The 19,890-nt window shown below is 45.3% G+C and overlaps 4 protein-coding genes across 10 annotated transcripts; all 4 read right to left on the bottom strand.

The window, feature by feature from the left end:
* Positions 1–2,674: 2,674 nt before the first annotated feature.
* On the bottom strand, positions 2,675–3,935 carry LOC120109173 (uncharacterized). The gene is made up of 2 exons (XM_039122925.3): positions 3,739–3,935; positions 2,675–3,512 (listed from the first exon to the last, which is right to left on the bottom strand). Exons 1-2 carry the CDS (start codon positions 3,925–3,927, stop codon positions 2,880–2,882), a joined length of 822 nt encoding a protein of 273 aa, XP_038978853.3. The 5' UTR covers positions 3,928–3,935; the 3' UTR covers positions 2,675–2,879.
* Positions 3,936–9,105: 5,170 nt separating this feature from the next.
* Positions 9,106–11,837, bottom strand: LOC148715526 (uncharacterized). The gene is made up of 2 exons (XM_088711319.2): positions 10,729–11,837; positions 9,106–9,876 (listed from the first exon to the last, which is right to left on the bottom strand). The coding sequence occupies exons 1-2, from the start codon at positions 10,876–10,878 to the stop codon at positions 9,244–9,246; spliced, it is 783 nt and encodes a 260-aa protein (XP_088567445.2). The 5' UTR covers positions 10,879–11,837; the 3' UTR covers positions 9,106–9,243.
* A 378-nt stretch (positions 11,838–12,215) lies between these two features.
* Positions 12,216–15,335, bottom strand: LOC120106539 (uncharacterized). 7 transcript variants are annotated; one of them, XM_088711289.1, is made up of 9 exons: positions 14,747–15,335; positions 14,529–14,641; positions 14,307–14,442; positions 13,841–14,162; positions 13,646–13,707; positions 13,343–13,440; positions 13,087–13,166; positions 12,746–12,852; positions 12,216–12,586 (listed from the first exon to the last, which is right to left on the bottom strand). In XM_088711289.1, the coding sequence occupies exons 1-4, from the start codon at positions 15,210–15,212 to the stop codon at positions 14,038–14,040; spliced, it is 840 nt and encodes a 279-aa protein (XP_088567415.1). In that variant the 5' UTR covers positions 15,213–15,335; the 3' UTR covers positions 12,216–12,586; positions 12,746–12,852; positions 13,087–13,166; positions 13,343–13,440; positions 13,646–13,707; positions 13,841–14,037. The 7 variants fall into 7 exon arrangements, with proteins under 7 accessions (XP_088567415.1, XP_088567422.1, XP_088567432.1 ...); XM_088711296.1 differs by having other exon boundaries at positions 12,216–12,852; positions 14,225–14,442; XM_088711306.1 differs by having other exon boundaries at positions 12,216–12,852; positions 13,841–14,122; positions 14,225–14,442.
* Positions 15,336–15,532: 197 nt separating this feature from the next.
* Positions 15,533–16,722, bottom strand: LOC148715525 (uncharacterized). Its single transcript, XM_088715449.2, has 2 exons — positions 16,569–16,722; positions 15,533–16,403 (listed from the first exon to the last, which is right to left on the bottom strand). The coding sequence occupies exons 1-2, from the start codon at positions 16,716–16,718 to the stop codon at positions 15,759–15,761; spliced, it is 795 nt and encodes a 264-aa protein (XP_088571575.1). The 5' UTR covers positions 16,719–16,722; the 3' UTR covers positions 15,533–15,758.
* Between the last annotated feature and the right edge of the window lie 3,168 nt (positions 16,723–19,890).

Below are 19,890 nucleotides of genomic sequence, written 5' to 3'. Positions count from 1 at the left end.
CCATGCTCTGAGTTTAATGAAAAGCCTGTTTCATGAGATGGACTTTGCAATTGACCTTGTTGACATTTCTTCAATATAAAATACCATCATACACCCCTACAAATGCCATTGTTTAAACATTAAAAGAATTAATTAATACTATCAAACAAACCCAATTTTATATCTATCTGTGAACTTTGAACCTTTTGAAGCTATCATATCCTTTAATTCGGCCGTCTTGTGTCCACCCTCTTTATGTACCTTAAATTTCGCTAATCCCTGGAGTCAAATTAAGCTTCCAATTCCAGCTATAGTGGAAATCTACTCAACTTTTGCTTTAAGATGGCACAGGTTTATCAATTTTGTAATACCTTTTGGCAGTTCATGAACCGGACCTGCTTTGAGCTTTGGTGTTTGCATACTGTGGAGGTTTCCCATTGCTTCGGGTAGTCTTGCTATGCTTGTGCAAGAGACACTCATGTTATGGAGATGATTTAGATTACCAATAGAATTGGCAAATATATTATGTCATTGCGACTTAAGTCTAGCACCTGTAGGCTTTATAAACAATTCTTTTAGGAATGCGATCAAATCCAGCCTTTACAGTCATGCAAGAAAAGAAGTGTGCATGGTCTCCTGAATTTTTGCAAGTTGCTGAATGCAGTTGGCTCTAGATGATCAGAAACCAGAAACAAGAGAAGAGCCTTTTCAGGAATTTTGTGCAGCTTGCCATTGCTTTCTTTAAAACATTCATCAAGAGAAACAGATTGTGCTAGGTCTTGGATCAAATTGTGCATGAAGTAGTTTTCCACAAATTGTTGGATGAATGACCTAAACAACAGATTGTCAAAACTCTGGCTTCTACTATCTTCAATTGGTCTATTGTCAAAACATTGGCTTCCAATATCTTCAATTGGTCTTCTTCCCTGAGGGTTGAATGAATACCTGTGTAACCCTGTATAACTAAAATAACCACATAAAATTTAAATTTATAAATGCATATATTAAAATTCTGTGCAACAAATTCATATATATGAGATTAATATATAAATTAGTACTGACTGCAATATTAGTTGACAGGTTACAACACCTTATCAACCATCATAATTTCCACATCATCATAAACTCATGGGAATATCGTCCTACCTCTCCCATTCTGACAAATCCTGCATGGCCATTAAGAAAAGTTCAAAATTATCAAAATGTTCATTGTACCATTGAGAAGTAAACTGCAAACATTTGATAAGTGTTCACTGATAAATAATACATGTATAAGGGAGATATTTTCTATACTGGATCTGCAAGACCTGTTTCAGTTTTCTCCACCCCTTCCTCTTATGAAAGCAATCCATTCGAACTAAACCAACAAACTAGGAAAACAAAATTGGTACATGGTAGTAAGATACTCAGGAATTCAAACCACTATGGAGCTACATAGCTGAAAGTTTGAAGTATAACAAACCAAACACCAACTATAAGATAGATACATCAACCAACACTTTACAAGCCACTCTGAGTTCTATAGAGAGGTAAACTGGTGAATAAAAAAGACCCTGGTAGCTTTGAGAAACCTCCAATAGACTCACATGTCCATTAGCTCCAACGTACATACTCCAGCAATTGTATTAGTTAGCATTAGCATCAAGCACCTTTGAAACCTGTTGACATTTCTTTTAGCAAGATAGAAAAGTTATGCAAGTGCCATGACAAAAGATAACTGTTTGCAACTATGAACTCAGAGCTGATCATGTGAAAGGCACTGATAAAACCTCCCTAACATTTTAGCTTTCCCCAAAGGCAATAGAGTTGATCTGGAAAACCAAGAGTCACTATTTCACTGTTATAGGCATTAATCATGAAGATATATATGCTCTGTTTCAGTATCTTCATCATTCAGGTAACCCCCAAGGCATCTGTCCTCAAACTAGCAGCAAACTCTAGATGGACTTGGGCATCAGCTTGAATGACAAAGTCAGAAATTCAATCTATTTTTGCTAAATAATTAGGAGCTTGAATAGCTTCTCGGTATGCACGAGAAACCCGCAAAATTTGAAATGCATTTTTTCCAGCCATCAAGTCCTACAACAAAGGATGCAAATTCTGTACACCCATTGTCTTTTAAGAGATATATGTCTCACCTTGTTTTTCTCTTGCTAGTAAGAAGCAAGAATTAAACTGTACATCACGCTAGTTACAATAGGTTGTCAAAGGGAAGGTTTACACAAGAAAGTAAATGCTCATGGATAAAGAGACAGTTTGAAGTTTTGGCCATATATTATATCATATAAGCTTTTCCATGGTGAGTTTAATATATATATATATATATATATATATATATATATATATATATATAGAGAGAGAGAGAGAGAGAGAGAGAGAGAGAGAGAGAGAGAGAGAGATTGGTTGCTTGTAGAAAGGCATTATTTGTTCATTTCATCACCTTACTGAAATGGAAAAAAAATCAAGCAGATATCATAGATCAACAAGAAAAGGTAGAATTATAGATAATTTTAGTAGTGATATGAAAATGTGTTCTTAAAAAACTAAAAAGTAATAGCGAGAGCCGGGTGCATTCAGATTGCTTTTTTTGTTTTTAAGCAATTTTACGAAACCATAGAGGGAAGAAACAACTCCGATCATCAAGGTTGTTTGTAGGTTGGATGATCTGATAGAAGATTAATGCACGTCTCTTGCATATGTCATGGAGCCTTGAATTGTGTTTAATTAAATAGCATATAAGGTTTTTTTTATTACATATCACCGTTGCCTACATTTTGAAGCATGAGAGAATTTAGGCAAAACAAGGGCAGAGGAGGCAACAGCATGCCCAAAAGTTCACGAACTTGGCGGTCTGATGGGAACCCCAAGTCCGGAGAAAACCTTGTTGGAGTTTAACAATGTCAGACTTCCATCTTAGGCGTGCCTGCAAGAATGAAGGCCTCGTAAGTGACCCTCCTAACAAGCGAAGGACCACCCCAAGCAGTCTCCAGCTCCTTGACCACTCCTTCAGATAACAAATCCACTCCTCGCTCCTTGGCGGTGGTCACAGCAGACCACGACTTCAACACACCCAGGAAGGCATCAAAAGACAAGTCCTGTTCCATGTCAAGCTCCATGGGAGCGCCTTCGGATCCCAAACCAATGCTTTTGAATGGGAATGGGAGGGTCCGATAGCGATTGAAGGCATACCAAGCCCGAGGGTCCCAGTAAGCTTTGGTGGTCTCAAACAAACGCTTCATCACGTCCTCCAAGGGGCTCATGCTGTAGTTGTAGCCCCAGACAGCAATTACTCCTCCGGGCTTTCTTAGAACACGGTGGACGATGGAGTAGAAGCTTGGGAGGTCGAACCAGTGGACGGCCTGGGCCACGGTCACCAGGTCCACCGAGCCCTCGCCCCCGAGAATGGAAACAAGGTCTGGTTCCGGCGTAGAGAGAGGCGTGTGGACGTATCGGACCTTAGGGTGCGGGATGGCGTGCTTCAGCTGGGCCTCGCTCACATCCGTTGCTATCACCTGCTCGTAGTGCTCCGCTACCTGCTCGGATCCCGTGTTAATTACAACTGGGAAGTCCCTATTTTGGAGCGGATCGATGCAGGAGATTGCAAATGATATGACAAAGAAGTGATGCAATAACGTTATCTGACTAGAAGTGCAATTTCCAGGTCGCCGCTAATTAAGCTCCCTCAGGCGTTTCGGTATGATGATTCATGGCACCATGGGATAGAAATTAAGAAAGAGAATGGGGGAGGGGGGTGCTTACACTGACGGCGGCCTGGCCATTTCCGGTGCCGGCGTCCCACGCCAGCTCGTGACGGGCGGTCAAAGATGCGAGCTTAGCGAACCACTCCTTCGGGTATTGGGGCCGCGCCTCCGCATATGTCGCCGCCTGCTTCTCGAACAGTCCGGCCATCCCCCCCCCCCCCGCCGTACCAGGATTCACTTTACCCATCTCTAATGCGTGACAGTTGGTATATCAGACGGCTGGGATGCTCTTCTTGGATCGAAGCAAACACTACATAAAAAAAAGAAAATTCATATCAGACGGCTGGGATGCTCTTTCTTGTTCATCACTTGTCTCCGCCAATCTCCGTATTCTCGCCAATACGAGAGAGAAAGAGAGAGCGGTGTATGAAACCAGCGAGGTAACACTTTGGCGTTGGTTGCAAGACAGTGGGATGAAGCGGCGGGTGCGCCGCTTCTACGAGCACCACCGCAGTATCTTTGATAATGTCCTAATAGCACAGGAGTTTATATTTGATTTGAGTAGAGCCTCGATGAAGAGAAGTTTAATAGGAGTCAAGCTTAATATAGAGAGAGCCTACGATAGGGTGCGTTAGAATTTTGTGTAGCAGTCTTTGCAGGGGTTTGGCTTTCATGAAACATGGATTCGGTAGATCATGGGTTGTGGGCTCCGTCTTTTGCTATCCTGGTGAATGGTACGCCATCTTGTTTCTTCGAGCCCTCGAGAGGGTTGCGCCAGGGATGTCGCCTATCCCTCCTGCTATTTATCATTTGTGCGGATGCACTATCTAGAGCCTTGCGTCATGCTGTGATCACTCAGGAGTTGGAGGCTTATAGGCCAGTGGTGGGAACTAGCCCAGTCGTCGCGGTAGGACGCCCGAGTTATTGGTAGTGTTGTGGTTCAAATCTGGTCTGAGGGTGACCACGCCTGAGGAGTCGAGGGAGCCGCTGGTCCTTGGAGGAAGAAAACGGGGGCCACCTCCTGCGCGGCGGCGGCGACGGACTTGCACAAAACCTCACCGGTGTATCCGGTGAGGGCCCTCTGAAGATCAAGTTAGAGTGGGGTAAATTTGATCCAGCCAAAAGTCCTTTAAAAGTTACATGACCGAGCTATTTGTAGTCCCGGTGGAGAGGCCCAGGTGGCAAAAGTATTGTCCACCCTCATCATGAGAGGAGGGTGACTCTGAGTCGAATGGCGCACAGCTAAGGCTGGCCAGTGGCGTGTGGTACTGTCCGCTCTCAACAACGGTAAGATATTGACAGTCGTAGCAGAGTATGGCCAGAGTAGTCATGGTGCTGTCTTTTGACTGTCGAGGGCCAGCTATCGAAGCATGGCGCGGTGGCGTTGCAATGTATGGCCACGTAAGAGGGCGTGGGCGCACACATGGGTACGGTTGTTGGTGAGGCCGAATCCGTTGAGAGGTTGTATCATGCATTCGGCGAGGTCGGCTCGACGGGTGCTGAGGATAACCCAGTTCCCCGGGTTCCAAGATGTGCTCGGTGGAGCGCCCCAAGCTCGAGGGTCGGGACGTACTACTAAAGTGGGCGCCCAGAGCTCGGTCGGGACGGGTTGGCGAATATTGGAGATGCCCCGAACTTGATCGGGCGAGTCGGCGAATATTTGAGGCCGATGGAGTTTTTGGCGGAGTCCAAGGCCCGGCTAATTCTGGGCCAGACCAAGGATTCAACCGGTCGGCATTGGCGTTTATTGGGCTAAAATTGGGCGGCCTTTTTGTTGTGGGCTGGACGATCCATTTCACCCCCATCAGGTAGGATTCTTTGGAACTATTGTGCAACGTCAGGGCAGCGGGTCAATTTTTCTAAGTCAGTTATTTGTTTCAGTCCGAAGACCAAACAAGCAGTGAGGCATTCTATTCTGGAGATCTTGGGGGTGGGCGAGCAGGATGGCACTATGAGATATATGGGAGTCCAGATTTCAGGTCGGCGGTTGCGTGGCGGGGATTACTATTTCCTCAAGCTCGGCATCAGGCGGAAGCTAGAGGGCTGGCAGATGCATTCATCATCTATGATGAGCAGGATCACCATGGTCCGGTCAGTTCTCTCTTCGATCCCTATTTACTTACTCTCCAACTCCTTCATCCCAGTATCGATTTTGAGGTCTCTTGAGCAGCTATTTAGAAACTTTATCTGGGGAAGGCACAGAGGCAGAAGTGGTATCCATATGTTAGCATGGGAGGTGGTATGTCAACCTACCAGGTTTAGGGGTTTGGGGGTGCAGTCCTTGTTGGAGAGGCGGAAGGTGTTAGCGACCCGACTCGCTGCGAGATTTATTCTGGAGCCCGACAGTATGTGGTCCTCGTTGATGAGGGCGAAGTATGGTGTGTTGCTGCCTGAAGCGAGAGCTGCTCGCCACCACTCACCAGTATAGAGGGAGATGTGTGCTAGAGCTATGTTGGTCCTCCCAGAGATTAGATGGGCCATTGGTGATGGTCGGTTCATCGATGTTTTGGAGGATTGTTGGGTGACTGCGGAGCCGCTCAATCATCTGCCGACCATGATTGATTCGGGATGATTGGTGGGCCACATGGTTAGTGATCTGATGGTTTAAGAGGAGGGCCGATGGAGGGAGGGGTTGATTCGGGAGGTTTTTGGGGAGCACTTGGCGGAGATAATCTTGGCTCTCTCGATGCCTACTCAGATGGAGCCTGACAGGTTAGTGTGGGCGCCGACGGGGCAGTCGTAGGTGCGTGCGAGGGATCTACAGGTTTTGTTCAGTGGGGAGCCAGTTCGACAGATCGAGGGAGGATGGATTTGGAGGATGCGGATTCATTTGCGGGTGGCGCTCTTCTTTTGGAAGGTGGCCTGGGGTTGCCTTCCTACCAGGAGCATGCTAGTTAGGCGGGATATGCGGATCTCTCTGTACTGCGAGGTGTGCACGGACTCTGCGGAGACTATTGGGCATGCTCTTCTACAGTGTCCCAAGGGCAGGAAGATATGGAGGAGGTCACCAGTTCCTCTTCTCCAGTCGGTGGTGTCGGTACAGGATCTACTATAGCTGCTGAGAGACTCCTTTCGGAGCCCTAGATCTGTTGAGGCAGGGGTACTTAGAGCATATCTAGCCTACCACATTTGGTTGGACAGGAATGCGGGCTTGTTTGAGGGCAGGAGGTCTTCTCCGAGGTTGGTGATGGTTAGAACAGTGCTTTTAGGTCGAGGAGGTGACTTTATGCGCTGCTATATGTTCTCTTGGGATGGATAGGAATATCTGGGGAACTCGCTTCGCTGTTATAGCGCCCAGGTTCGCTCTCATTTCTTGGGTGCCCCCACCCCCTGGTTATCTTAAGGTGAACTTTAACGGCAGCATGGCGGTAGATAGGAGGTCTAGAGGTATTGGATTTGTGATCAGAGACTACCGTGGTAGTTTGGTTGCAGCAGGGGGCCGTCGCACGCCAGGCCCTACCGTAGTTGGGGCAGAGCTCAGAGCAGCCTGGGAGGGGATATCATATGCGAGGCGGATGCTCGGCGTCGAGCGGGTGTACATCAAGAGGGACTCATCTATAGTGATCGAATGGATACGGGGTGCGGACAGGTATGGAGATGGTCATCCACTTATTCGTTCGACACACAGGCTAGTTGTGGAGCTGGGTAAGCACCAGGTAGCACATATTTTTCAGGAGGCGAATAGAGCAATAGATTGCGTTGCCTCCTATGTTGCACGACATTCCGGAGAGTTCTTATGGACGCCCACAGTAGAGCTCCCGCCTTCATTGTACTTTTTACTTTCTTCTAACTTGGCGGGATGTACTCATGTTAGAGATATATGAATTGCCGTTTTTACCCAAAAAAAATCCGGATGACCCACGCCCTCCTCTCCCACTGCGGCCTCCTCAATCGCATCAGGTCATCCGCCCTGTCCCCGCCTGCGACCGCAACTAGGCCTGTTAACGAGCCAAGCTGCTCGAGCTTGGCCCGGTAAAAGCTCAGCTCGAGCTCGGTTCGTTAGTCAAATAAGTCCGAGTCCGAGTCTAAAATGAAGCTCGTTTAAATTCGAGCTCGAGCTCAAGCTCGAGCAGCTCACGAGCCCGTGACTTCAAGCACGGGGCGGAGCTGAGAGCGGCCTGGTCGGACTGAGTTATATTCGGCATGCTTTGCTGGAGAGAGAGGTCCTCTTGGAAGGTGACTCTGCGACGGTCATTGGGTGGATCCTACAGGCCTCAGGTGGGGTCAGCGATTACCATCTGCTGCTGAGAGACATCTGGGCCATTGTTTGTGATGGGATGGTGATTCAGGCGAGATATATGTTTAGGGAGGCCAATGGGGCCGCAGATTGAGTGGCTTCCTTTGTGGCTAACAACTCAGGGGACCAGCTATGGGTGGGCGAGATAGAGCTGTCTAGTTCTCTCTGTGTTGTATTACTTCTTGATTTTTTCTTGATTGTTTCCGTACACGTATAGTTCTTCCTTTCTAGAAAAAAAAAACAAACAAATGGGAGATAAATTCCACTCTTGATCCACAGAGTACACCCTGAGCTTACTTGCCAACTTTTCCTAGCCAGTACTTTCATGGTATGAAGTTTGTTTCTCAAAGCAAGCCATAGAAAAATCTGATTTTTTTTCTAGGATGGCAGCCTTCCTGATAACTTTATCGTAAAGACAAGTGAAGCCTCCATTGTTGATGAATTTGTAACAGGTGCCTACAAAAAAAATGTCATTTTGAGGGAGCTTCCAGGTCAGGACATCAGCAATCCTAGACGTTATGATAAGAGAGAGCATATTCTGTAAAGTTTTCAGCTGCACCGCTTGCTATCTAGATAAGGAGCCCCTGAGTCTGATCTTCCAAGTAAAAGATCTCCAAGACCATTGAGAACCAATAGAATAGTTTGGCTTCAACGATCTGGAGTAGGGATCATCAAAACGTGTAGATAGTGGTGAGTGGCTTACCCAAGAGTCCTCCAAACTGGTGATTTTGTTATCCTTGGTAATATCACATTTCAACTAACGATCTGTATGGTGACGTAATTTTGATGGATGCACACTTTCAGTTTGTTAAAATTTTTATTAGTATGATTACTGTGTAGGTTGGATGATCTGATAGAAGATTAATGCACGTCTCTTGCATATGTCAGGGAGCCTTGAATTGTATTGAACTAAATAACATCACCGTGATCTGACAAGGTTTTTTTAATTACATATCACCGTGGCCTACATTTTAAAGCATGAGAGAATTTAGACAAAACAAGGGCAGAGGAGGCAATAGCCAGCCCAAAAGTTCACCAACTTGGTGGTCCGATGGGAACCCCGAGTCCCGAGAAAACTTGGTTGGTTCCCTGATTGCAGTCATTCGCAACTTGCAGACCATCCGAATTGAATGCAAAATAAAACTTGTTTTAGATTTCATATAGAATTAAACTCGACTTCATCAGAAATAAAACTAAAAGAACCTTATTATTAGAGATTACTCCATTTAAACATCAATGGTCAAGAGCCAAGTAAAGACCCACCGGAAGCCTTCAAAGGCGATAAGTTCAAGAGCCACATTCAAACCTTGTTGGAGTTTAACAGTGTCAGACTTCCATCTTTGGCGTGCCTGCAAGCATGAAAGCCTTGTAAGTGACCCTCCTAACAAGCGAAGGACCACCCCAAGCAGTCTCCAGCTCCTTGACCACTCCTTCAGATAACAAATCCACTCCTCGCTCCTTGGCGGTGGTCACAGCAGACCACGACTTCAACATACCCAGGAAGGCATCAAAAGACAAGTCCTGTTCCATGTCAAGCTCCATGGGAGCGCCTTCGGATCCCAGACCAATGCTTTTGAATGGGAATGGGAGATTCTTGTATCCATCGATGACATATCGAGCTCGAGGATCCCAGTAGGGAAGTGTGGTGTCGAGGAAGCGCTTCATGACATCCTCTATAGGGCTAATTCTGTAGTTGTAGCCCCAAACAGCAATCACTCCTCCAGGCTTTCTTAAGACGCGGTTGACGAGAGAGTAGAAGCTTGGGAGGTCGAACCAGTGGACGGCCTGGGCCACGGTCACCAGGTCCACCGAGCCCTCACCCCCGAGCACGGACGCAAGCTCTGTCTCTGGAGCGGAGAGCGGCGTGTGGAGGTATCGGACCTTCGGATGTGGGATGGCGCGTTTCAGCTGGGCCTCGCTGACATCCGTGGCGATCACCTGCTCGTAGTGCTCGGCCACCTGCATGCTTGCATGCCACGTTCATGGTTACTTGCCTAGCTTTCATGGAGGAGGTTGTGATGGGAGAAAACTTTGACGATTTATATTAGAAAGCTGGGCATCAATCGGATATTGCACCGCAAATTCGATGCGAGAACATTGCACAATTTCGATGCATCAAGCAGTCTAGATAAATTACATATACATAGGCAACAGCGAAAAAAAAAAAACCGTACACCACCTAAGGTTCAAATCTAGTATCTTTACTTGACATCAACCAAATATATTACTTCATATAGAATTTTGGAGAACTTAATACTCAGGTCCTTTCTTTGAAAGGCTCTGACACGCAGTTCTTGGATCATTTGGATTTAACTTTTACTCCTGCATACATCTATATTGTACATACTTATATAGCTAGTTCTTGCGTATAGTTATATTGTCTCTCTAGCGTACTTATATTTGTATATACACAGTTTTTTATAACTGTGTATACCGTGAGATACGGTACGTGTGTACAACCAGGAGGAACAGGAAATTAAAAAAAAATGAAATTGAGCCCCCCTAGGCCCGGAACAGGCCTAACCAGACCACTTCCTTTTTTAAAAGTCGTCGTGTTAGGTGAGTTGTCGTATCCATCGTGCAATAGGTGCGTTCCACGTTAACTCACCTCACCAACTCTTTTTTTTTATTTTTTTAAAGAAGTCCCGGATTTCAAATGGCCTCCACATCCCAGCAAAAGACCCTTTTGCAAATGGATCCCAATATTTTTTGCGTCCCCGCCCATCGTCCCCAACCCAAACAAATAAAAGAAGGCTTCCGGAGAGATCCTGAGCAGGGCAAAGAGGAGGGAGGTAAGAGGAGGCGGCTTACGCTGACGGCGGCCTGGCCGTTCCCGGTGCCGGCATCCCAGGCGAGGTTGTGATGGGTGGTGAGCGATGCGAGTTTGGCGAACCACTCCTTGGGATAGCTGGGCCTCGCTTCCGCGTATGTCGCCGCTTGCTTCACGAACAGCCCGGCCATTTGCCCTCGCCCCTCTCTCTCCCTCTCTCAGCGTCGCTCGTCTCAGAGGAAGATCTCAACTTATAGCCATACTTTCTGTAGCATAATATATTATGGAGGAGGCTATATATGCGGCTCCACGGTGCTCAAGATTCCATCTCTTGAAACTGGATAGCTGTCATTTATGACTCCGAGACACGCTCATGTGAGTTGTTTATTGTATTCTTCTATCCATTCCATGAACTAAGTTCATCTTTCCCCCAACGATGATGGCAGAAGTGACCTCATCATCACCTCGCATGCTAGGTGATGTCTTGAAGTAGTTGACTACTATTAGATTCCTCTCCCAAATAATATTTAAAAACCTCCTAGACCTTCCACCAGTCTCAAGATTCAAATAGCAAGAATGTCCCTGCAATACCTCTTCGCTACAAGTGAGGATCTCTAACTAGGTCCTGATGATCACTTCATACAAGTACTTATGATTTCTCGTACAAATGGAACCGTGCTTTGTTTCGGTGGATAATTTGAGAGTGAAATAGCTCAGCAACCAAGCTTAGCCTTCTTTTTTTTTTTTTGATAGCCCTAGAATTAAGTGCTGACGCCATATATTGGTTTGGGTCATCTTGCTTGCCTTCCTTACGAATCGAGACAAATAAAGAGCAACGCTATGATAACCCAAAAAACCAAGGTCACAGAGCAAACACCAAGGGAGCAACGAGAATACAGCACAACAAATCACACATATCTAGTATTTAGCAAGACTGCTCTAATCATCCACAGCATTTTATTAGAGTGATCGGCTACAAAGGATGTAACCCAATCTGCTCACTACAAGAATAGTGGTCATTAGCGACGCTTTGTTTGGCCTTTAACGACGCTTTTAAGCGTCGCTAAAAACCATCCCGACGCTTTCGTAAGCGTCGGCAAAGCGTCGCCTATGCTACAGTGGAGAAAATGTTTTCCGAGGCTTGCAAAAGCGTCGGAAATTAGCGACGCTTTTTAGCGACGCTTTAAAGCGTCGTTAAATGTGATTTTAACGACGCTTTAAAGCGTCGTTATAATATTATTTTTTTTAAAAAAAAATTCGTGATTTTAACGACGCTTTAAAGCGTCGTTAGAATATTATTTTTTTAAAAAAAATTTCGTGATTTCAACGACGCTTTAAAGCGTCGTTAGAATATTTTTTTTAAAAAAAAAAATTTATGGCATTAAATATTATGATTCGGCATTTATGGCAATGCTAGGAAAATGGTTAATTGCTCAAAACCAACAAAATCCCAACCTATCATATGTCTGAGGTAGGCAATAGCTCAAAACAATGCACCAAAAAAAGGTGAACACCCACAAGATCAAAGTACAAATCAACCAAACATCTACTTCCAAACACTCCACAGTACCCATACAAACAGAGAAACAGCAACATCAAAGAAGGTTGTTGAATAAGTGGAGCTTGAGATCTCATCAGAGAATGCCAATGATGCTCCTTGAGTTTGTCATAAGAAACCGGTTCTAAGCATAGCTATAGATTTTAAAGGAGTAGCTAGAAAGTTGATAAAACTGAGATAAAAATAAATACCCCATTACATTTTGTACTGAGTTGCGAATACCTCTTGCATTTTGTATTGCTGCATATCAACCTTCTGTTTTTCATTTTGCTCAAATAGGTCCAAAATCTACTCAATTTACAAGTGCCACCTCATAGAAATCCCTTGTAAGCATGCAATTGCTACAATATATGCATCAAAACAGTAGTCATAGATGTATATTAGTTATTATTATATGCAATTGCTACGAGCTATTTCATATACGATTTAGAAAGTAACCAAATTTTTTAAGTAAAAAAATGCTCAAGAAACAAATTGGGCAACAGCCCAATAGTTTGCACCTCTTCATTTGGGTGAGGCATCATGTTTAAAGCTTGAGAGGTGGTTCCCCCCGGTATGTCATCTGGCTGTTTCTCCCATTACTTTTCTCAACTCTTGGTCCCCTTTCCTATTATCAAAAAGAAATTGAACAGAAGAAGCAAAACAAAAGAAAAGCTATCAAGTAGGTCATGGCTAGCTGTTGAATCATAAATATATGCTGTAAGAAAAAAGAAGTATTAGATCTGAAAAGCTAGGAAATCGCAACAGTAAAGATACTTGGATCATAGGACATACTAAGAAAAGAATATATAATTTTTATTTTCAACATAGTAGGGAACTAAAAGAACAGTAGCGCACTTACCTGTGTCAGTGTTGTTGCATCTGCAATAACAAACGGCACATTCACAAAGCGAGCTAATGTTTTTGCAAGTAATGTCTTTCCTGTCCTTACAGACAACACAAGAATTTATATGTAGGTCAGACCATCAATCAATAAAATCCAGTAGATAATTCCTTTTTAGTTCTCATGGTGATAGATAGGACATAACAAGTGCCAGCATGTTCAGCAAAACCATCACATGATAAAAATGTAACAAATAAAAAGGAAAACATTATACCTGAGCCAGTAAGGCCCATCAAGAGCACATTGCTTTTCTCTAACTCTACATTATCATCATCATTTTCAGCCTCAAAATTCCCTGAATCAGCTCCAGATCTGTGTATTTTCAGTAAATTCAGCTCAGCATAACCATCAGAAGACCATCACAAGAACAAGCAAATTTTTGATGCTTATAAATGCAAGTCAACAATCTAGATATGCTTAAACTTAAAGAAACAATATATAACAAGACAAGATCAACATAAGCCATAGCATTATAGCGGAAAACTGAAATAGATATAAAGGTCACATGAAAACATACACTTTCTGTAAAGATGCATGATAGATTCTTTTATAGTGGTTGTACACAGCCACAGATAGCACCTGCAATTTTTAAGTGGATTACTAATCATAAAACAAAAATTCTAGAAATAATTAAAAGCATGATAAACAAATAAGACAATTATTATAAGAAAAATAAATTCTCATTATTGGTTTAACCAGATAAACATGGTACCTGATAAAAAGAATAAAGAAATCAATCATGAGACTTGGTATCTTGAGAGATAGAACCAGATATTATGGAGAATTATCTTTGATCACTCAATTGGTAACAGATAAGGTTGATCGAAGAAGAAAGTAGACAGATATTATGGAGAATTCTCGTCGCCGTCGTCGTTCAAGAACTCGGGGGCGATGCCGGAGAAGGCGCGGTTAAGGAGGACAGCGAGCAAGGAGAGGCCGCCCACGAAGATGGGCAAGCTCCGGACGAACCCATCGTTGTTGGAGACCCAGTCGCCTACCAAATCCCGCCGGGGTTTCGGGCCTCTGTAAGCCCCCTTCGCACCAAAGAAACCAAGTTATAGAAGAGAGGAGAAGAGAGGAGGGTACGGCTGCGTACCTGAGGATAAGCCGAGGGAGGAGAGGGAATAGGCGGAGGGGAAGAGGAGGCTTGTTTTGCATGTCCCTCTACTACTCCGTACCTCTGTTTTGCATGTCCATGGCTAGTATGAGATCAAACTCCTTGAAATCGGAGGGGCGAATCGGCCTCGAGATCGAAGTCACCTCGATCCCACGCCTTTTGGATGCTGCCCTCATCCTTGAGTCCGCTGGATTACCCTTCAACCCCAAGAGAAACAAACCAGTTAATCGCAGATCGTATTTATATATATATAAAGGAATGCAGGGAATTATCAGAGAGTTACTTCGTGGTAGCCGATGGTGCCGGCGGAATCGATCCAGAATTTGGACTCCAATCCCCTCTTGCGGACAAGGTCTCTGAACACGGCCTCCGCGGCAGGGCTTCGGCAGATGTTGCCTGGAAGGAAGAGATGGAGAATTAATGCTAAGGAGACCCAAAGTAAGGAGGAAGAGGTAAGGATGGAGCTATAGCTTTCCAGGGTCTGGGATTGGGAAGGCTCACCGAGGCAAACGAAAAGCACGGAGAAGGGCTTGGACTCTGCAGCGGATGGCGCCGCCATGGATGCTGCTTGCTCTGCGGCGGCGGCGGCGGCGACGACGAACCGGAGAGAGGCGGAAATGGGATTCCGAGAGGGCAGATGATGATGGGGAGGATGAGAAGAAGAGGGGAGGGGATGTGAATAGAAGGTTTTATAAGGGAGGAGAGTGGGTTTAGTAAGATCAAGAAAGGGGAATGAACCAAGTTGGCAGAATGGTAATTTCGGTACAGTTGCCGCTGCTGCTGCACTGAAGCTTAAGGCGTCTCTCATGTCCCCCTTCTGCCCACCGACCACCAATCGGAAAGAAGACGAGAGGGGAGAGAAGGGTCGGGAATGGTTATTTTCGTCGCTATGCAAAATCCGGTGGTCGAGAATAGCAATCACACAAATCGCCGATGCCTTGTTTGGGCCTGGTAGCAAATATCTCATACCTCATGCTTGTCACCAAAGCCGAGGGAGGAGAGGGAGAGGCGAGGACGGGAATGGCGACGGAGAGGAGGGCGAATGAGAGGAGAGGAGAGGGTTCGAAAGAGAAGAAGACAGCCCACCTCCATCCGACGGGGTTTTGTGGAGGGGAGGAGGGAAGTCCGACGACGCTTATAAGCGTTGTCGTATTTTAACGTTTTGTCCCCACACTTACTACAAGCGTCGGCGGTTACCGTTGCAAGAAAAAAATTTGCCGACGCTTTTTTGTAGCGTCGCCAAAACCCTTTATTGTTGTAGTGGCTGCTTCATTTATCTTACGGTAAACATGACTCGCCCTGAATGGGACACTCTCTAACTTGTGAGATGTCCAGGAGCAGTGAAATTCCACTCCTTGCCGAGTAAATAGAATGCTAAGCGGAGTTAATTCCATTAAAGCATGCAATCCAATTTATTCGAGCGATCAGAAACATGAATTAAACCTATTACAATGCCAGAAATGCGACCTTTGCCTCGCACATGCTGTCAGTCTCCCACAACTTCGCCTACGATTTATGAGCAGCTCGAGTTTTCCAGCTTGGGAGTGCCGGCGAGCATGAAGGCCTCGTACCTTATCCTCCTAACGACAGAGGAGCCACCCCATTCAGTCTCAAGCTCTCCGACCACTTCCTGGGATAACAAATCCACTCCTTGCTCTCTAGCTGTGGTCACAGCAGACCAAGACCTCAGCATTCCGAGGAAGCCATCGAAGGTCAAGTCCTGCTCTAAATCGAGACAGATCGGATCACCTTCCGATCCAAATCCGATACCGGGGAATGGAAATGGGAGGGTCCGATAGAGATTGAAGGCATACCAAGCCCGAGGGTCCCAGTAAGCGTTGGTGGCCTCAAGCAAACGCTTCATCACGTCCTCCAAGGGGCTCATGTTGTAGTTGTAGCCCCAGACAGCAATCACTCCTCCGGGCTTTCTTAGAACACGGTTGACGATGGAGTAGAAGCTGGAGAGATCGAACCAGTGGACGGCCTGGGCCACGGTCACCAGGTCCACTGAGCCCTCGCCCCCGAGAATGGAAACAAGGTCTGGTTCCGGCGTAGAGAGAGGCGTGTGGACGTATCGGACCTTGGGGTGCGGGGTGGCGTGCTTCAGCTGGGCCTCGCTCACATCCGTTGCTATCACCTGCTCGTAGTGCTCCGCTACCTGCTCGGATCCCGTGTTAATTACAACTGGGAATAACGTTATCTGACTAGAAGTGCAATTTCCAGGTCGCTGCTAATTAAGCTCCCTCAGGCGTTTCGGTATGATGATTCATGGCACCATGGGATAGAAAGAAAGAGATTGGGGGGGGGGGGGGGGGGGGCTTACACTGACGGCGGCCTGTCCATTTCCGGTGCCGGCGTCCCACGCCAGCTCGTGACGGGCGGTCAGCGATGCGAGCTTAGCGAACCACTCCTTCGGGTATTGGGGCCGCGCCTCCGCATATGTCGCCGCCTGCTTCTCAAACAGTCCGGCCATCCCCCCCCCCTCTCTCTCTCTCTCTCTCTCTCTCTCTCTCTCTCTCTCTCTCTCTCTCTCTCTCTTTTTTTTTTTGCTAAAGCAAAAGGGGAAGGGGGGAGGAAGGGACAAGCCCACCCCCGCGTAGCAGCCCCGACCACTGGGCCCCCACCCCGCCAGGAGAATGTTCGATGCGGGTAGACCAAGTCGTGTGTTGGGCACCCCGACCTATTTTACTCATACCCTCCCCACCCGTGGGCCGGCTCAGTTATCCGACCCGACCCTCCGTGTGAGTACGTCACACCTGGCACCACCCAGGCTACCAGCCGACCAGTAGCGCTTCCAGACCCCGTGTCCAGGCGTGGGGCATTCGGTCCCCGAATTTAATCGACGCCCGTGCGTTTCGAACCTGGAACCACTTGGTTGGAAGCAAACGCCCCGTTCCAACTGGGCTACCACCTTGGTGGCTCTCTCTCTCTCTCTCTGTGTTTCGTGAGAGCCTCCAACTAGATTTTCAGCCACAAAAAATTGTCACCGTACCAGGATTCTCTTTACCCATCTCTAATGCGTGACAGTTGGTATATCAGACGGCTGGGATGCTCTTCTTGGATCGAAGCAAACATTACATAAAAAAGAGGAAATTCATATCAGACGGTTGGGATGCTCTTTCTTGTATATCAGACGGCTGGGATGCTCTTCTTGGATCGAAGCAAACATTACATAAAAAAAGGAAATTCATATCAGACGGTTGGGATGCTCTTTCTCGTCAACACGAGAGAGAAAGAGAGAGAGAGGTGTATGAAACCAGAGAGGCAACACTTTGGCGTTGGTTGCAAGACAGGGACTAGACTTGGGCATCGGGCCGTGCCGGGCCGGCCCGGCCCGGGCGCACCGGGCCACGGGTCAAAACGGGTCGTGCCTGGCCTGGCCCGCTCAGCGAAAAACCGAAGCCCGGCTCGGCCCCAGGCCCGTCGATTGGCGGGCCGCGCCCGGCACGGCACGAGACGGGCCGTGCCTGGCACGGCCCGAGACGGGCCGTGCCTGGCACGGCCCGTCTCGGGCGCAAACGGGCCGTGCCCGGCACGGCCCGTCTGGAGAGGGGGGGAGAAAATAGCCGTTTCCAACGGCTATTTTGAATTTTTTTCCAAAATGCCCCTCCCAACAGTCCAAAAACGGCTAAATTGAGGGGTATTTTGGGAAAAAAATTTTTGGACTCCTATAAATACCCCTTTCCTCCCTCATTCTCACCACACCAAACCAACTATTCTCTCCTTCTCTACTATTATTATTTCTCTCTTCTAAAGTGCTCTTCCAGCAATTTAATTTTTAGTTTGCATTTAGCAAGTGTTCAAGTGCTACACAAGAGGAGGTTCCTGTTGAGAAGAGAAGGTCACTCCTGTTGAGAGCACAAGAGGAAGCTCAGAATCTCGGCTCTGCCTCTGCCCTCTGACCCTCTACTCAATTCCTCCTTGTGGTTAGTTTTTATTTTTTGAATTCATCAATTTAGATATGTCATCTTTTGAGGAAAGTCATTTTGGCATTCCTCCTGTTTCCGAGGGAGAAGAAACTAATCCCCAACCCCATGTTCCTAGTTCCTCCAGAACTAGTGAACCGAGTGAAGATCAAACCTCTTCTCGTAAGAGGACTAGTGCTGTATGGAATGAATTTGATAGAGTTATGGTTGATGGAGTCTGGAAAGCAAAATGTAAAAAATATGCGAAACTTTATAGTTGTAGTAGTAGTGGGGGAACAGGCCATTTAAAAAGACATCAAGAGAGTCATAGGATGCATGATTCTCATGCTCAAACTCAAAGTACCCTTAATATACAAGGGGGATTACTTGTAGGTAATTTTGCATATAATCAAGAAAATCAAAGAAAAGCACTTGTAAAATGGATAGTTAAGGATGAATTACCTTTTAGTTTATGTGAATCTTTTAATTTTGAAGAATATGTTCAATTAAACCTACAACCTGCTTACAAAAGAACTAGTAGGCGTACATTTAGAAGAGTAGCTATGACTAACTTTTTAGCAATGAGACAAAGTTTAATTGAAACACTCTCTACTTTAAATGTAAAAATTTCATTAACTTCTGATATTTGGTCAGCATCTGTAGGTAGTAATTGTTTTATTGTCATTACTGCTCATTATATTGATGATGATTGGCAATTAAATAAACGTATTCTTGCTTTTCGTGCTTTTGATTTTCCACATTCTGGGCAACAAATTTCAAATGTCATTTATCAAACTGCATGTTCATATAATATTAATGATAAAATTATGTCTATTACTTTTGATAATGCATCTAATAATAATTCTGCTGTTACATTATTAAAGGACTCATTGCATCCCATGTTAAATGGAAATTTATTGCATATTAGATGTGCATGTCATATCTTAAATCTTTCTGTTCAAGCTGGCATGGGCATGATTCAAGATGTGATTTCAAAAATTAGAAATGCAGTTTCTTTTATTCATGCTTCAAGATCAAGACTTCAAGAATTTAAGGAACTATGTATAAATCATGGTAAACGTTTTAAAAAATTTAAACTTGATGTAATTACTCGTTGGAACTCAACATATAGCATGACACATGATGCATACCCATATAAAAACTTATTAAGTGCATATATTAATGATCGTGGATTAGGCTTTACATTGACTGAAACTGATTGGAATAAAGGAAAAATTTTGGAAGATTTTTTTCTTAGTTTTTATAATGCTACCAATGTTCTTTCTGGTATTTATTATCCAACTTCATGTTCATTTTTACAACAAGCATATATAATTAGTCAAAAATTTGCAGAACATAGATATGATGATGTTTTAATGCCTATTATTGAACAAATGGAATCTAAATGGAATGAGTATTGGGACAAGATATGTCCTATGCATAACTTAGCTGCTATATTTGATCCAAGAGTTATTGTATTCTGGAGGTCAGACCAAGGTCCAAACCTCCCTTCATGTACCATTTTGATTTAAATTAATAAACTGGTAGGGGTCTATGCCAAACCCCCCACCATTAAGGTGGCTTTATATTAATAAATCCTTAGTTTTCAATATTTATTAATTTATTAAAAAAATTTATGAAGCATTTTTTTAATGGAGACGGGCCTGAACCGGGCCTGGCTCGCGGACCGTGCCCGGCCCAGGCCCTTATGGGCCGTGCCGGGCTGGCCCGCGGGCCAAG

This window comes from Phoenix dactylifera, chromosome 1, assembly GCF_051530095.1.
Source record: "Phoenix dactylifera cultivar Ajwa chromosome 1, Ajwa_hap1_PhDact_Kaust_v1.1, whole genome shotgun sequence".
NCBI classification, from domain to species: domain Eukaryota; kingdom Viridiplantae; phylum Streptophyta; class Magnoliopsida; order Arecales; family Arecaceae; genus Phoenix; species Phoenix dactylifera.
Note: the sequence above shows the minus strand (reverse complement) of the source record. Positions and strands in the feature narration are given on the sequence as shown.

What these genes read in the sequence shown, in the direction of transcription:
- LOC148715525 (XM_088715449.2), bottom strand. Translation starts at nt 16,718, where the DNA reads ATGGCCGGACTGTTTGAGAAGCAGGCGGCGACATATGCGGAGGCGCGG. An exon ending in ATGGACAGGCCGCCGTCAGT is followed by an intron (nt 16,404 to 16,568) that starts GTAAGCCCCCCC and finishes GGATCCGAGCAG; the next exon opens with GTAGCGGAGCACTACGAGCA.
- LOC120109173 (XM_039122925.3), bottom strand. Translation starts at nt 3,927, where the DNA reads ATGGGTAAAGTGAATCCTGGTACGGCGGGGGGGGGGGGGATGGCCGGA. An exon ending in ATGGCCAGGCCGCCGTCAGT is followed by an intron (nt 3,513 to 3,738) that starts GTAAGCACCCCC and finishes GGATCCGAGCAG; the next exon opens with GTAGCGGAGCACTACGAGCA.
- LOC148715526 (XM_088711319.2), bottom strand. Translation starts at nt 10,878, where the DNA reads ATGGCCGGGCTGTTCGTGAAGCAAGCGGCGACATACGCGGAAGCGAGG. An exon ending in ACGGCCAGGCCGCCGTCAGC is followed by an intron (nt 9,877 to 10,728) that starts GTAAGCCGCCTC and finishes GCAAGCATGCAG; the next exon opens with GTGGCCGAGCACTACGAGCA.
- LOC120106539 (XM_088711283.1), bottom strand. Translation starts at nt 15,212, where the DNA reads ATGAGATATTTGCTACCAGGCCCAAACAAGGCATCGGCGATTTGTGTG. An exon ending in GCACCATCGGCTACCACGAA is followed by an intron (nt 14,443 to 14,528) that starts GTAACTCTCTGA and finishes TTGGGGTTGAAG; the next exon opens with GGTAATCCAGCGGACTCAAG. An exon ending in CATGGACATGCAAAACAGAG is followed by an intron (nt 14,163 to 14,306) that starts GTACGGAGTAGT and finishes TTTGGTGCGAAG; the next exon opens with GGGGCTTACAGAGGCCCGAA.